The following is a 16,252-nucleotide window of genomic DNA, read 5'->3' on the forward strand; positions in this document are numbered from 1 at the left end:
CAATATATTTAATTCAGTTACATATTTAATTGAATTAGAGATGGGGGTATATGTGGATAGTATGAAACTACAAGAGGATGTGAAGAAGAGAGAGACAGTGGAATGTAAGAGCTGTAAATAAATCACGTGATGACATCATTTCCAATCAGATAAGCTGTTAGGAAAGAGGCGGGAGTCTGGGAAGTTGAGCCAGTTCAGGGCAACAGAAATGAACGCTGTGGTTCTGCTTTGGGGCTCTTTCTCTTTTTTAAAGACTTACCCTTTGTGTCTTCACTTTATTTTAAACTAGGTTTGGAGATTAACAGGCCACGGCCTAATTCATTCATTCAAAAATGAGCATGCGAAGCAGTCCATATTCAGAAACCTTGGGGCTGGAGTCATGCAGATTGACATCATCCCGGGCAACCGGATCTTCTCCTGTGGGGCAGACGGCACACTCAAAACGAGAGTTTTGCCCAATGCTTTTAACATCCCTAACAGAATTCTTGACATTCTATAGACTTAAAGACTGGGGCTTTATTTTTATAAACATTCCAGTGAAAAAAATACTCTAGTAATTAATTGGCATTTCTGCTTTCCAAGCAGCTGTTAACACCTTGAAAACAGTACAGAGAATCTCTGTAGAATTTGGAAGATCAAGCTGAGTGTTGCCCATACAGGTTGGTAGAATGACTGTGCATGTACCTTGTCATCATGCTCACATACTTAAAATCAAAACCTAGTGTTATATGAAGGGTAGCTATTCTTTACAGCATTTAGCAAACCTGATTCAGAAAACATTTGAGGTTAGAAGTTAGTATATTAGTAATTTATAAGAATGGGAAGGACCTTCTTACCAAATTAAAGAAAAAAATGTTGCTGATTCAGGTTTTTCTTTCTTATCTTCCCACTGATGGAAGCATGCCTGCAGCCTCTGTGCTGAATGAAGGATAGTCACAGGTGTTAGAAGCTCTAGAGCACCAGACACACTTCCTGAGCTGTAGAGCAGTGTGTAGTGGCCACTTCTCTGCTCGGAGAGGTCATTTCCATCCTTTCTGCTGGTTATTTTTCCTGTTAGTGTTTATACTGAGCTAGTACTGTAACTTGCAAATGAGTGCAAATATAAATGCAATGTTTTCCTCACAATTTGCACACTCACATTTTTTGGACTGCTTGTTTTTCTATTTAAATATTTGCCTTCATGTTAGGAATGTAATACTTGTGAACATGACATATTTGTAGTTGACCAAACATACTGGTTTAGTACTTTTTCTTTCAGGGTTAAACACCCACAACATTTAAGGCTATGTTGAAACTACACCAGTAGAGCATTTCATATCATAATTTGAATGAATGTTAGGCTTTTTGTGGCCAGTTAATAGTTGATGAGATTGGTGATATTATTTATTACCACAGCCTATTGTATAAACTATGCAGTTAAATATTATTTGCTTATAAATTATTAGCCAATGTTGTCCTATTTTGATGTACCTCCTTGGTTATGACCAAAAAATGTTCTTGAGATACTGAAACCAATATCTGTGTGTTTAAATGTTTACCAGCAAATTGTCTCATCATGTTAATGAGAATGTTCAATGCCTGTGTGGTAAATAGTAAAATACAATGGCATAAAAGCACCTTTCTCTGAAGGCGTTGTGATGTTCAGGCTGTGAAATACATATGTAAAAGAAAAATAAATGTTATTTGTTAGAGTTTTACCTTAGTTTCGTCTGGAATTCTTTAATAATATTTTTAACTACTTGAGATCATTTTCAGTTTTATAAAATGGTTTATATAGAGTTTGTAAGCTGCTAGGCAGTTCATTTATTCACAGATACTTACCGAGTACTTTCTAGATCAGAAGCCATTCTAGGAAATAGGATAGAATGGTGAGCCAGACAGAGGGCACTCAGCATTGGGATTTAGTTGGGTAAGAGGTAACTTCACTGTACCTTATTTCGTTTATTGAATTACATGTGGAGTTTGGTGTGGACACTGGTGAAGGAGCCGAGTTGGGAGGAGTGCTGTGAGGAGAGGTGAGGGAAAGCAGATGTCTGAGTCCACAGAAACGCAAATTGGGCAGAAACTGCAAATATATACACACACTTCCCACAGATTAGTACATAGATACCTGTGCTTGTTGCATCCTCTCCATCTTTGTATCTGTTCTACTAACCTAGTACCAGCTGATTCAGTCTGAACTGAAATTCAGACTTCACAGTAGCTGCTGCTATTTGTTGGAAAGACTCATCTTTCTCTACTGAATTGTCAAAGGTTAGTCGACTGTATTTTGTAGACCCACTTCTGGCCTCTATCCCAGTGATCTATTTGTCTCTTCTTTGGCCAGTACCATACTGTCTTGAATAGCTTTATAGTAAGTCTTAAAGCATTTTCTGCACCTATTGGTTTATCTGTGATTTTTCTTCTTTAGCCTATTGATAGGATAGATTACATTAATTGATAAATTAATTTTTGAATATTGACCAGTTTTACAAAACCAGACTTAATCTCAGCCATGGTTTGTAATTCTTTATATGCATTTCTGGATTCAGTAACATTGAGGAAAGAAATTGAAGATGACACCGACAAATGGAAAGCTAGTGCATGCCCATGGATTGGAAGGACAAATATTACTAAAATGCTCATACTGCCCAAAGCAGTCTACAGATTCAGTGCAATTCTTATCAAGATACCAACAGTATTTTTCACAGAACTACACCAAATAATCATAAAATTTGTTTGGAACCACACACACACACACACCACACACACCCTCCCCCACCCCCCCAAATAACTAAAGAAATCTTGAAGAGCAAACCTGGAGGTTTCATAATTCCAGATTTCAAGATGTACCGGAGAGCTATAGCAATCAAAACAGTGTGGTCCTGATAAAAATAGATGCAAAGACCAATGGAACAGAGTAGACTACACAAAAATAAATCTATCTTTATTTGGTCAATTAACCAAGACAAAGGAGGTAAGAATATTCAACGCAAAAAGATAGTCTCTTCAACAAATGTGTTGGGAAAACCGGACAGCCACAAACAAAATAATGAAACCAGATCATTTTCTTACACCATACCTAAAAGTAAGCTTGAAAGGGACTAAAGATCTGGGGCTCCTGGGTGGCTTAGTCGGTTAAGCATCCGACTTTCGCTTGGGTCATGATCTCGCGGTTCGTGGCCCGCGTCGGGCTCTGTGCTGACTGCCAGCTCAGAGCCTGGAGCCTGTTTCATTCTGTGACTCCCTCTCTCTCTAATCCTCCCCTGCTCACGCTGTCTCTCTCTCTCTCTCTTAGAAATAAATAAAAAACATTAAAAAAATAAAAACTTCATTCTAAAAAAAAAAAGACTAAAGATCTAAATATGAGACATGAAACCGTAAATACTCTAGAAGAGAGCACAGGCAATAATTTCTGATATTGGACATAGTAACATTTTTCTAGATAGGTCACCAGAGGCAGGGGAAACAAAAGCAAAAATAAAATTACTGAGACGGAGGCAAGATGGCAAAGAAGTAGGGAGCTCCGTACATTTCACTTGCCCCCATAGCTCACACGGAGAAGGCCTGAAGCCATAAGAACCCTTATAGAATCCAAGAATTTGGGAGGAAAAGGAGACAGAGTCTGCTAAGAAAACCTTATAGCATGAGTGTGAACTGGGGAAGATAAAAACGGGCCGGGACCCGGAGACATGGAGGGAGCCCCCTTTACAGGGAGCCGCAGTGAGTCAAGGGGAAAAAAAGAGTGGCTGAAACTGCTCAAGACACTGTCCTTGTCGCTGGAGAAAAGAAAAACCTTGGCTTGGAACACAGGGTTCCAGTTTCCAGCTGTCCAGCTGACCGTGAGCAGGACGCACTTGTCCCAGCCGACCCCAAGAGAAACTGCTCCTCGCTCGCCAGCTAGACCTGGGGGGGGCGACGCAGCGGCCCCTAAAGCCACGCCGCTGTGCTTCTGGCTCAGCTCGATTCCCAGTAGGTAGGTGAGAGGCTTGAAACTGCTTGCAGGGACTTGGCCTGGGGGCTTATATTTCGGGTGATATCAATGGCTCACAGACTAAGATCTGGAAAAGAGGCGTGGCTCGGGACATAGAGCACAGCCCACCTCGGCTACTACTGCGGCACAGGAAGATCAGACCCAAAAGAGTGAGTTACAATGCTTGGTTTAAGAAGGGACTGGGGCGCCACCATATTTCTCCCCACAACCACCAAGGTGGGAACTCAGGGAGTGCCCACAGGACTCAATGGAGGCTAAGACCCGCCTACACCAAACCACACTCATCCCCGCTAGAGAGCCTTTTTTTTTTTTTTTTTAACCAGAGCCCTAGGGCAAGACCAACATGGATACACTGCTGTGATTAATTCTATATCAATTCTTTCTGGTCAGATATATTTTTTCCCTTGTCTCATTCGTATCCGTCCCCTCTGCTGGACTGGGCACTCTGGCCACTGGTTTGCTTAAACAGTCACATTTAATTCATTATCTAGATGTATATTCTACACATCTACAGCTACCTTTCTCTCTCTCTGGAGTAATCAGACTATACAGTTTCTCTGAGTAACATTATCTTCATTTATTTCTCCTCACCTCTAACCATATTCTCCTCTTTCTCTCTCTGAATTAAACCTCTTAGTCTCTCTGCCTGGTCATTTCATTTCCAATTTCACTTCCTCCCCACCCTGTCATTTCTCTCTTTGTATATACTCTTCAATCAGCACTGCATACACCTGGCTCTTTATTTGTAGATGGGAATTCTGGTTTTATGCTTTTAGACTGTCCTTGGTCTTTTGGGTTTTTTCTTTTTATTTTTTTATCTATTTTTATTTTTATTACTGGTCTTCCCTCGTTCCTCTTTTCTTTTGTCCTTTCCTTTTTCTCCCCTGCCCCCCGCCTTTCATTTTGCGTGTTTGTTGGATTTCTGTGTTTGTGTGCCTTTGTTCCCTGTGTGTTTGTCTGTTTTCTTTTCCAGGGCTACCTCAAGAAACAAGCCAAAGTAGGGGCACCTGGGTGGCTTAGTCGGTTAAGCGTCCGACTTTCGCTTAGGTCATGATCTTGCGGTTCGTGGGTTTGAGCCCCGCGTCGGGCTCTGTGCTGACTGCCAGCTCAGAGCCTGGAGCCTGTTTCAGTCTGTGACTCCCTCTCTCTCTGACCCTCCCCTGCTCACGCTGTCGCTGTCTCTCTCTCTCTCTCTCTCCTAGAAATAAAAATATTAAAAAAAAAAAAAAAAGAAACAAGCCAAAGTATACATGATGGAGAGTCCCAAATACCACCATGAATAGGGAAATACAATAACCAAAGTCTCAACAAGAGAGACCAAGAACACCATTCAAAGAACACTTCCTGAACGGACAGGTCCTGGACAATAAAAGAGCCTTCTTTAACAGCAGTATTCGCAGGTGCACAGTGCATAACAAGCTTTTAAAACTAACAAGAGATAGAAAGGTAACCAAAATGATGAAACAGAAGAACTTCCCTCCACAGAAATCCCAGGAAGAAATGACAGCTAAAGAACTGCTCAAAACAGATATAAGCAACATAACTGAACAAGAATTTAGAACAATAGTCATAAAATTAATCACTGGGCTTGAAAAAGGCATGGAAGACATCAGAGAAGCTATTGCTACAAAGACTATGGAGCTTAAAAATAGTTGTGATGAATTTTAAAAATGCTATAAGTGAGGTCCCTAATAAAATGGAGGTATCCAATGCACAGACTGAAGAGGCAGTGAGGAAAATAGGTGAATTAGAAGACACAATTATAGAAAACGAGGAAGCCCAGAAAAAGTTAAACTGATCCAGTAACACAAAAGGAGAGTTCCAGAGCTGAGTGATACAATCAAATGGAACAATATCTGTATCATAGGGATTCCAGAAGAGGCAGAGAGAGGGAAAGGCCCTGAAGGGGCCCTTGAACAAATTATAGCAGAGAACTTTTCCAATCTGGGGAAGGAAACAGACATTGAAATCCAAGAGGCACAGAGAACTCCCCTCAGACTTAACTTGAATAGATCTTCTGCACAACGTATAGTGAAACTGGCAAAATATAAGGACACGGAGAGAATTCTGAAAGCAGCTGGGGACAAAAGGGCCCTAACATACAAAGGGAAACCTATCAGAGTGGTGACAGACCTATCTACTGAAACTTGGCAGGCCAGAAAGGAATGGCAGGAGATCTTCAATGTGATGAACAGAAAAAACATGCAGCCAAGAATCCTCTGTCCAGCAAGCTTGTCATTCAGAATAGAAGGAAAGATAAGAGTCTTTCAAATAAACAAAAATTGCAAGAATTGTCACCACTAAACCAGCCCTACAAGAAATCCGGACAGGGACTCTCTGAGGGAAATGTTGCAAGGAACACAAGATGCTAGAGACACAACACAAGCATGAATGCCACAAACGACACAATGACTCTAAACCCACATATTTCAATAATAACACTGAATGTAAATGGGCTGAATGCTCCAATCAAAAGACATAGGGTAGCAGAATGGATAAAAAAACAAAATCCATCTATTTGCTGTCTACAAGGAACTCAGTTTAGACTGGAGGACACCTTCAGATTGAAAGTAAGGGGATGGGGAAATATCATGCTACTGGAAGTCAAAAGAAAGCTGGAGTAGCTATACTTATATCAGACAAACTGGACTTTACAGTAAAGACAGTAACAAGGTATGAAGAAGGGTATTATATAATAATTACAGGGTCAATCTATCAGGAAGAGCTAACAATTATAAATGTCTATGCACCGAATACGGTAGCATTTAAATACATAAAACAATCACAAACAGAAACAATCTTATGGATAAGGAGACTTTATCCATAAAGTCTCCAGGAGACTTTAGTACTCCACTTGCAGCAATGGATAGATGAACTCAACAGAAAATCACTAAAGAAACAATGGACTTGAATGATACATTAGACCAGATGGAATTGACAGATACATTTAGAACTCTACATCTTGAGGCCATGGAATTCACTTTCTTCTCAAGTGTGCATTGCACATTCTCCAAGATAGATCACATACTGGGACATAAAGCAGCCCTCAATAAATATAAAACAATTGAGATCATATCATGCACACTTTCAGATCACAATGCTGGGAAACTTGAAATCAATCACAGAAAGAAGTCTGGAAAACCCCCCAAAACATGGAGGTTAAAGAACACCCTACTAAAGAACGAATGGGCCAACCAGGCAACTAGAGAAGAAATTTAAAAATATATGGAAGTAAATGAAAATGAAAATACAACAATTCAAAATCTATGGGATGTGGCAAAGGCAGTCCTAAGAGGAAAGTACATTGCACATCAGGCCTATTTCAAGAAATTAGAAAAAAACACAAGTACAAAATCTAACAACTCACCTAAAGGAACTAGAAGGAGAGCAACAAGAGCACCCCAAACCCACTAGGAGAAGAGAAATAATAAAAATCAGGGCAGAAATAAACAATATATTATCCAAAAAATAATTGAACAGATCAATGAAACCAAGAGTTGATGTCTTGAAAAAATAAACAATATTGACAAATCTCTAGCCAGGCTTCTCTAAAAGAAAAGAGACAGCACCCAAATACACAAAGTCATGAATGAAAATGGACTTATTACAACCAACCCCTCAGAAATACAAGCAATCATCAGGGAATACTATGAAAAATTATCTGCCAACAAACTGGACAACTTAGAAGAAATGGACAAATTCCTAAACACACACTCATAAAAATTCACATGGGAAGAGATAGAAAATCTGAACAGACCCATAACTAGTGAAGAAACTGAATCAGTGATCAAAAATCTCCCAACAAATAAGAGCCCTGGGCCAGGTGGCTTCCCTGGGGAATTCTACTAGACATTTAAATCAGAGTTAATACCCATTCTTCTCAAGCTATTCCAAAAAATAGGAATCGAAGGAAAACTTCTGGACTCATTTTCTGAAGCCAGCATCACTTTTGATTCCCAAACCAGACAGATACCCAGCAAAAAAAGAGAACTACAGACCAATATCTTTGATGAATACAGATGCAAAAATCCTCAACAAGATACTAGCAAATCGAATGCAAAAGCACATAAAAAGAATTATCCATCATGATTAAGTGGGATTCATTCCTGGGTTACAGGACTGGTTCAATATTTGCCAATCACTCAATGTGATACATCATATCAACAAAAGATAAAAACCATATGATCCTGTCAATAAAGAAAAAGCATTTGACAAAATACAGCATCCCTTCTTAATAAAGACCCTCGAGAAAGTCAGGATAGAAGGTACTTACTTAAACATCATAAAAGCCATCTATGTGAAGCTCTTAGCTAACATCATCCTCAATGGAGAAAAACAGAACTTTCCCCCTGAGATCAGGAACACGACAGGGATGTCCACTCTGACCACTGTTGTTTAACATAGTGCTGGAAGTCCTAACATCAGCTATCAGACAACAAAAGGAAATAAAAGGCATCAGAATTGGTAAAGAAGTCAAACTTTTACTTTTCACAGATGACATGATACTCTACATAGAAAACCCGACAGACGCCACCAGAAGCCTACTAGAACTGACCCAAGAATTCAGCAAAGTTGTAGGATACAAAAATCAACGTACAGAAATCAGTTGCATTTTTATACAGCAACAATGAAGCAACAGAAAAAGAAATCAAGAAACGGATCTCATTCTCAATTGCACAGAAAAACATAAAATACCTAGGAATAAATCTAACCAAAGATATAGATCTGTATGATGAGAATTATAGGAAACTTATGAAGGAAAATTGAAGAAGACACAAAGAAATGGGAAAACATCCCATGCTCATGGATCGGAAGAATACATATTGTTAAAATGCCATTACTACCCAAAGCAATCAACACATTCAATGCAATCCCAATCAAAATTGCACCAGCATTCTTCTCAAAGCTGGAACAAACTATCTTCAAATTTGTACGGAACCGCAAAAGACCCCGAATAGCCAAAATAATATTGAAGAAGAAAAGCAAAACAGGAGGCATCACCATCCCACACTTTAGCCTCTACTAAAAAGCTGTCATCATCAAGACAGCATGGTATTGGCACAAAAAGACACATAGACCAATGGAATAGAATAGAGAACTCAGAATTGGATCCACAAATGTATGGCCAAGTAATCTTTGACAAAGCAGGAAAGAGTATCCAATGGAAAAAAGACAGCGTCTTTAACAGATGGTGCTGGAGAGAGAGAGGGCAAGATGGCGGAGAAGTAAGGAGCTCCGTACTTGCACTCGCGCCCATACATCACACAGAAAAGATCTGAAGCCATTGGAAACCTTACAAAACCTGAGAGATTGGGAGAAAAAAGACGCAGAATCCACTGAGAGAGGCTTCTAACGTGAGTGCGAACCGGGGAAGAGAAAATCGGGCCGGGATCGGAGACTCCAGGGTGGGAGGCGATCCCCCTCTACCCTCTACGGGGAGTGAGAGGGGAAAAGGAGAGAGTCCGAAACAGAAAAACCTCCGCACGGGGGAGAAAAACCTCCGTTAGAAAGACCGTACTTGCCAAATACCTGCACACCAGGTCCCCTCGCGCCAACTGGTCCTGGAGGGGGCTGAGCACACAAACTGCTTCTTTGTGCTGCTCCTGGAGGCAGGACTTCAGAGTGGTGGCGCGCCTGCCGCCATTGTAGCTCCCGGGTGGCTGGGGCCCCTGAAAGAGCCGCGCAGACACCGGGCGTCCGCGCCCCTGGCTGGCTGGGACTCGAGAGGGAAGGCAAGGAACTAAAAACTGGGAAATTAGCCTGTGAGTTCGTGTTTCGGGTGACGAGCCATAGAGGGACCCGGTTTTCCTCACTCCAGCGGGCTCGGGCTCAGAGCACCCGGCAGGCAAGCCCCTGCCCATGCACGCCAGCCCAACCCAGAGAAGGAAGCAGCGATTCTGACTCCGCCCCCAGAGCTCGGCAGGGGGCCTGGAATTGCCCGAGGGGGTTGCCTGGGAAGCTGTGTCTAAGGCAACTTCAGCGGGGCGCGCGGACGAGGATTTGGAGATTGGGACTGGCCTGGGTTGAAGAGTGCAACCGACTTCGGCTGCGCCCCCGGTACGGGGAGTTTACACGCCCAAAAAAGCGAGGTGCAGCGCGGGGTTCAAGAAGGGACTGGAGCACCATCACTCTCCTCCCCACAACCGCCAAGGCAGAACTCCCGCCTGAGGCATTGGATCACACCACGCCCATCCCTGCCTGAGAGGTGCCCTCCTCCCTTTTTTTTTCTTTTTTTTTTCCCTTTTTTACTCTTTCTTTTTTTCTTCTTCTTTCTCTTTTCTCTCTTTTTTCCCCCAGAACACTGACCTGATTAACTCTGGTCGCCAGCTTGCTTAAACGATCACGAGTCCATTGTGTAATGGAGCACCAAGTAGATCGACACTTTCCCAAATAGACCATAGCCAGCAGGAATGTGAGAAGGGCTCAACATCATGAACTAGAACGATGCAAATCTAAACCACAATGACGTAGCACCTTATACCTTTTAAAACAAAGAGATAACATGAAAAAGAAATGTAACAAAGGGATAACAAGTATCAGTGAGAATGAGTAAAAGGGATTTGCTTTTCACTGTTGTTGGCAATATCAATTGCCAACATATGGAAAACATTATGGAGGTTCAAATTATTAAAAATTGAACTTTCATATGATTCCACATTCTAGCCTGGGTATTTATCCAACGGGAATGAAATCTCTATCTGGAAAAGCTGTTTGCATCCACATGTTCATTGTAGTCATAGCTACAATTACAATGACAGCCTAATTTGGAAACAACCTATTTGACCATTGATCTATGACTTGATCATGTAAATATGGTTTATATATATATAATGGAATATTTTTCATTGGTTAAAATGTAACAAATTCTGCCTTTTGTGACAACCTGAGATTCATGCTTGAGGCATTATGCTCAGTGAAATAAGTCTGGCAGAGAAAGATACTCTTATCATCTAACTTATACGTGGAATCTAAGAAAACCAAAATTACAGAGACAGAATAGATTGTTTGAAGAGGGGCTTATTAGTGGGAAATACATGAATGTGAGGTAAAGATAACAGCTTCCAGTTATAGAATACCTAAGTTCTGAGGATATAATGTATAATGTAACTATATTTAATACCATATTGCATAATTAAAAATTGCTACAAGAGTAGACTTTTTAAAGTTTTCATCACACACACACACACACACAAGTTCCCATCACAAGAAAAAAATCTATGTGAGGTGATAGATGTTAGCTAAACTTACTGTGATAATTTTTTCACTCTATATACATATATCCTATAATTATGTTGTACACCTAGAAGTATGGAACATTATCAGTCAATTATCACTCAAACTGGGGGAAAAAGCAAGAAAGACCTAATTGCCTTGCCAAAAAATGAGCACAAAAAGAATGTAAAATAAAGACTTCAACATGCAAAAGGTAAATGAATTTATCACCAGCATATCTGCACTAAGAAATGTGAAAGTCATGTACAGGAAGTCAGCCTCTCAACCCAAATAGGAATGATACCAGATGGAGATCTAGCTGCACAAAGAAACACAAAGCACCAGCACTGGTAACTACATAGGTGAAGGATATACTTTTTTCAACATCATTTAAATATCTTTAAAAGGTGATTGTCCACTTGAATCAAAAATAATAATACTTTCTGGTTGCATAACATATGTACAGGTAAAAATGTACGAGAACACTAGCACAAAGGCCAGGAAATGAGAATGGAAATATATTCTTCTAAATTTCTTACATTGAAGATGTACAGGTACACTGATAAAAATATACACAATAAACTCTAAAGGAAAATAAAATAGTAAATTTTTTATAACTCATTATACTTATTATAATAAGCCAAGAAAGAAAATAAGGTAGAATTATTTAAAATTTTTTATCATTTCAAAAGACAGTAGAAAAGAAAAACAAAAGATGAGACAATATCAAGATTATAGATTTAAATCAACCATAATGGGGCTCCTGGGGGGCTCAGTCGGTTGAGCGTCCGACTTCGGCTCAGGTCATGATCTCATGGTTCATGGGTTCAAGCCCTGGGTTGGGCTCTGTGGTGACAGCTAGCTCAGAGCCTGGAGCCTGCTTCTGATCCTGTGTCTCCGTCTCTCCCTGACCCTGCCCTGCTCACGCTGTCTCTCTCAAAAAAGTAAATAAAACATTTAAAAGTTTTTAAAAAATAAATGTTAATGGTCTAACCAAGGGTCAGCAAACCTTTTCTTAAAGGGCTAATTAGTACTTATTTCACGTTTGCATATGTAGCAACTACGTAACTCTGCTCTTGTAGCACAAAAACAGTGTCAGTCAATACATAAAGAAATGACTTTGGTTACATTCCAATAAAACATTACTTACAAGAAAGATAACCCAACAGACTGTAGTTTACTAGTCCCTTGTTTAAATACCTCCATTAAAGGCAGAATGATTGGTGTGAGGGGTATCTCATTGTGGTTTCGATTTGCATTTCTTTGATAATTAGTGATGTTGACTGTCTTTTCATGTGTTTGTTGGCTATTTGTAGGTCTTCTTTGGAAAAATGTCTATTCAGGTCTTTTATCCATTCTTTAATCAGATAGTGATGATGATTTGGTGTTGAATAGAATGGCTAGTATCAAAGAGACCAGAAACAACAAATGTTGGCAAGGATGTGGAGATAAGGGAACCCTTGTGACTCTTGGTGGGAATGTAAATTGGTGTAGCCACTATGGAAAACACTATGGAGGTTCCTAAAAAAATTAAAAACAGAACTACCATATGATGCAGTAATTCAACTTCTGAGTATTTACCTGAAGGAAACAAACACTAAAGATATTTGTACACTAAAGTGTATTTGTAAAGATATACACACCCCTGTGTTTATTGCACTGTTATACACAATAGCCAAGATAGGGAAGCAACCTAAGTATCCACTGATAGATGAATGGGTAAAGAAAGATGTGGTGTACATACACAATGTAATTACTTGGCCATACAATGAGAAAGAATGAAATATGGCCTTGTGTAGCAACATGGATGGACCTTGAGGGTGTTATGCTGAGCGAAAGAAGTCAGGCAGAGAAGAACAGATACCATATGTTTGCACGTATAGGAGAATTAGGAGGAACTTAACGGAAGACCATGGTGGAGAAGAAGGGGAAAAATAGTGGGGGAGAGGGAAGGAGGCAAATCATGAGAGACTCTTGAATGCCAAGAACAAATTGAGGGTTGATGCGGGTCAGGGGAAAGGGAAGGAGGGTGATAGGCATGGAGGAGGGCACTTGTGGGGATGAGCACTGGGTGTTATATGGAAACCAGCTTGACAATAAACTATTTAAAAAATATAAAAAAGTATTAAAAAATAAAAAAATCAAATTGAACAAAAATATATTACTTGGCCATAAAAAAGAATGAGTTCTTGCCATTTGAGACAATATGGATGGACCTAAAGGATATTGTGATAAGTGAAATAAGCCAAAGACAAATACAGCATAGATTTCACTTAAATGTAGAATCAAAAAACCAAAATACACACAAAAAAAGCAGAAATAGAACCATAAATACAGAGGAAAAAAAACTTCAATAAAACAATAAAAAGAGAAACAGACTCATAAATACAGAAAATACACTAAGTCCTTTTGGATTTTTAATGGAGGCTTCATTACATAGCCATGATTGATTAAATCATTGGCTGCTGGCAACTGATTTAACCTCCAGCCTATCTCCCCTCCCTGGAGGTCAGGGTGGGACTCAAAGTCGAAACCTTCTAATGACATATTTGCGTGCCCTGGTAACCAGCCTCCATAATAAATAGGTTATTTAGGGCCTTTTCAAAAGTCACCTCATTAACAATAAAAGACAACTCTTATGGCTCTCATCACGAGAGATTCCAATAGTTTTAGGAGCTCTGTGTAAGAAAAGGGGACAAAGAACAAATATGTATGTCTAACTCTAAATCACAGTATCACATCAAGGGTCAGCAAACTGGGCTGTAGGTCGAATACAGCCTACCACCTGTTTTTGTACAATCTGTAAGTCAAGAAGGGTTTTTACATTTTTAAAGAGTTAAGAAAAAAGCCAGAAGAAAAACATTTTGGGACACTTGATATTGTAAAATTCAAATTTCAGTGTCCACGAAGTTTTCTGAGATATAGCTATGCTTCCTCACTTCTGTGTTGTCTGGGGTGTTTCTAGCTACAAAAGCAGAGGTAAGTAGTTAAGCAGAGACAGTGTGGCCCACAAAGTGGAAATTATTTACTATCTGGCCTTTCGCAGAAAAAAAAAATCACCAACAAGCTTCACGTACTCCAACCCTGAATTTCCTCTGTATTTCCAAATGACCATGAATACAACACACACCAAATTTGGAAGGAGCCAACCAAGATACCCCCACCCTATTTGGCAGATTCCCAATCTTTCCCTGGCTGGATGGGTCCTCACCTGGGTACAACAAACTTGTCTCACTGAGCGTTTCCCCTTCTTCAGAGCTTGGCAACTCTGATCAAGTCCAGGGTTGGGTCCTCGGTTTTTCCTGCTCTCTACTGCAAGAGAGGAGAGCCTCTTTGTATGCTGCGAAGGAGGCTCTACCGGGGCTTTTCCATAGCTTTCACTTGGCAATTAATTGGTTTCAGCATTTTATCTTTTTCCTGAGGGTCAATCAATCTTAGCAACAGCCTCCTGGTTTTATTAAGTTTTTAGTCCCTATTTCTCCCTAATTCTCAATCATCTGATACATAACATTAGCTAAGGGATTCCTTTCCACTGGCACACCACTCAACACCAATCAAAGTTTTAACAAATGGACCATCTCATTGTCCCAAAGGCTAATTGTGCTCAATCTACTATCAGCAGTGGGGTTCTCACTGTCAACAGGTGGTGAATGATCCAGCTCCAAAACCCAATCTCTGTGGCCTCTTTTAGGACTTCATCTGTTTAGGGTTGTAGGACTCCCAGTCAAATTAGATTTTCAGATAAACAAGTTTTAATTGTGAATATATTCTTCTGTGCCATACCTGGAACATACTTACACTGAAAAATCTTGTGGTTGTCCTTTATCTGAATTTAAGTTTTAACTGGGCATCCTTATTTTATCTGGCAACTCTACAGTAAGTTGGGTTTCCCAGGAAGCAAGCTCTGGGCTGGAGTTCAGCCAGGAGGGTGTCATTGAGGAGTGCCCTTGATTCAGCACCTGTGGAAGGGTTGGGGGAAGGGCAGAGGGAAAAGTCAAATTTTTTCACTCTTAGGACCAGTTTTATCGTAAATCTGTTATGCTGCTAAGAACCACTTTTGGTGGTGTGAAGTGTTAACTGCCTAATCAAATAGGCCAGCAGACAAGCTGTGCTGTGGTTTCCCTGATGCATTCCTGCAACCCTTGAATAAGGCTGCAAGAATCTGATTCTCCTTAAAGATGAACTGTAAAAGTAACAACAATAATTTATCAAGAATTGTATCATTTTCATAGCATTTCTCATTTCATACAGAAAAACCAAAGGAGGTAATACTATTATACATTTTACAGATGAAACAGAGGTTAAGGGATTAAGATACCTGCCCAAATTCGCACCAATTCAGTTTTTTAAAAATCTGTCCTATTTTCAGGAAACTATCAACACCCTAGAGGAGAAAGCAGGAAACAACCTCCTTGACCTCCACTGCAGCAACTTCTTACTTGACACATCCCCCAAAGCAAGGGAATCAAGAGCAAAAATAAACTATTGGGACCTCATCAAGATTAAAAGCTTCTGCACAGCAAAGGAAACAACCCACAAAACTAATAGGCAACCAACGGAATGGGAAAAGATAGTTGCAAATGACATATCAAATAAAGGGTTAATATCCAGAATCTATAAGGAACTCACCAAACTTCACACCCGAAAAACAAACAACCCAGTGAAGAAATGTGCAGAAGATATGAACAGACACTTCTCCAAAGAGGACATCCAGATGGCCAACAGACTCATGAAACGATGCTCAGCATCCCTCCTCATCAGGGAAATACAAATCAAAACCACACTGAGATACCACCTCATGCCAGTCAGAGTGGCTAAAATGAGCAAATCAGAGGACTCTAGATGCTGGCAAGGATGTGGAGAAATGGGCACCCTCCTACACTGTTGGTGGGAATGTAAACTGGTACAGCCCCTCTGGAAAACAGTGTGGAGGTTCCTCAGGAAACTAACAATAGAACTCCCCTATGACCCAGCAATAGCACTGCTAGGAATTTACCCAAGGGATACAGAAATGCTGAGGCATAGGAGCACATGTACCCCAATGTTCATAGCAGCACTCTCCACAAT

At 40.2% G+C, this 16,252-nt stretch overlaps 1 protein-coding gene across 4 annotated transcripts in view; it reads left to right on the plus strand.

Annotated features, from left to right (window-relative positions):
• DMXL2 (Dmx like 2) overlaps positions 1–1,697 on the plus strand; it is a 157,613-nt gene extending 155,916 nt beyond the window's left edge. For all 4 annotated transcript variants that reach the window (XM_039237094.1, XM_039237096.1, XM_039237095.1 and 1 more), the window contains one exon: positions 290–1,697. In XM_039237094.1, the coding sequence (XP_039093025.1) occupies positions 290–499 (210 nt within the window). In that variant the 3' untranslated portion in view covers positions 500–1,697. The remainder of the gene's footprint in view (positions 1–289) is intronic.
• The last annotated feature ends 14,555 nt before the right edge of the window (positions 1,698–16,252 follow it).

The sequence above is a fragment of the Hyaena hyaena genome, unplaced genomic scaffold (genome assembly GCF_003009895.1).
Source record: "Hyaena hyaena isolate Hyena2069 unplaced genomic scaffold, ASM300989v1 scaffold_120, whole genome shotgun sequence".
In the NCBI taxonomy this organism is placed as follows: domain Eukaryota; kingdom Metazoa; phylum Chordata; class Mammalia; order Carnivora; family Hyaenidae; genus Hyaena; species Hyaena hyaena.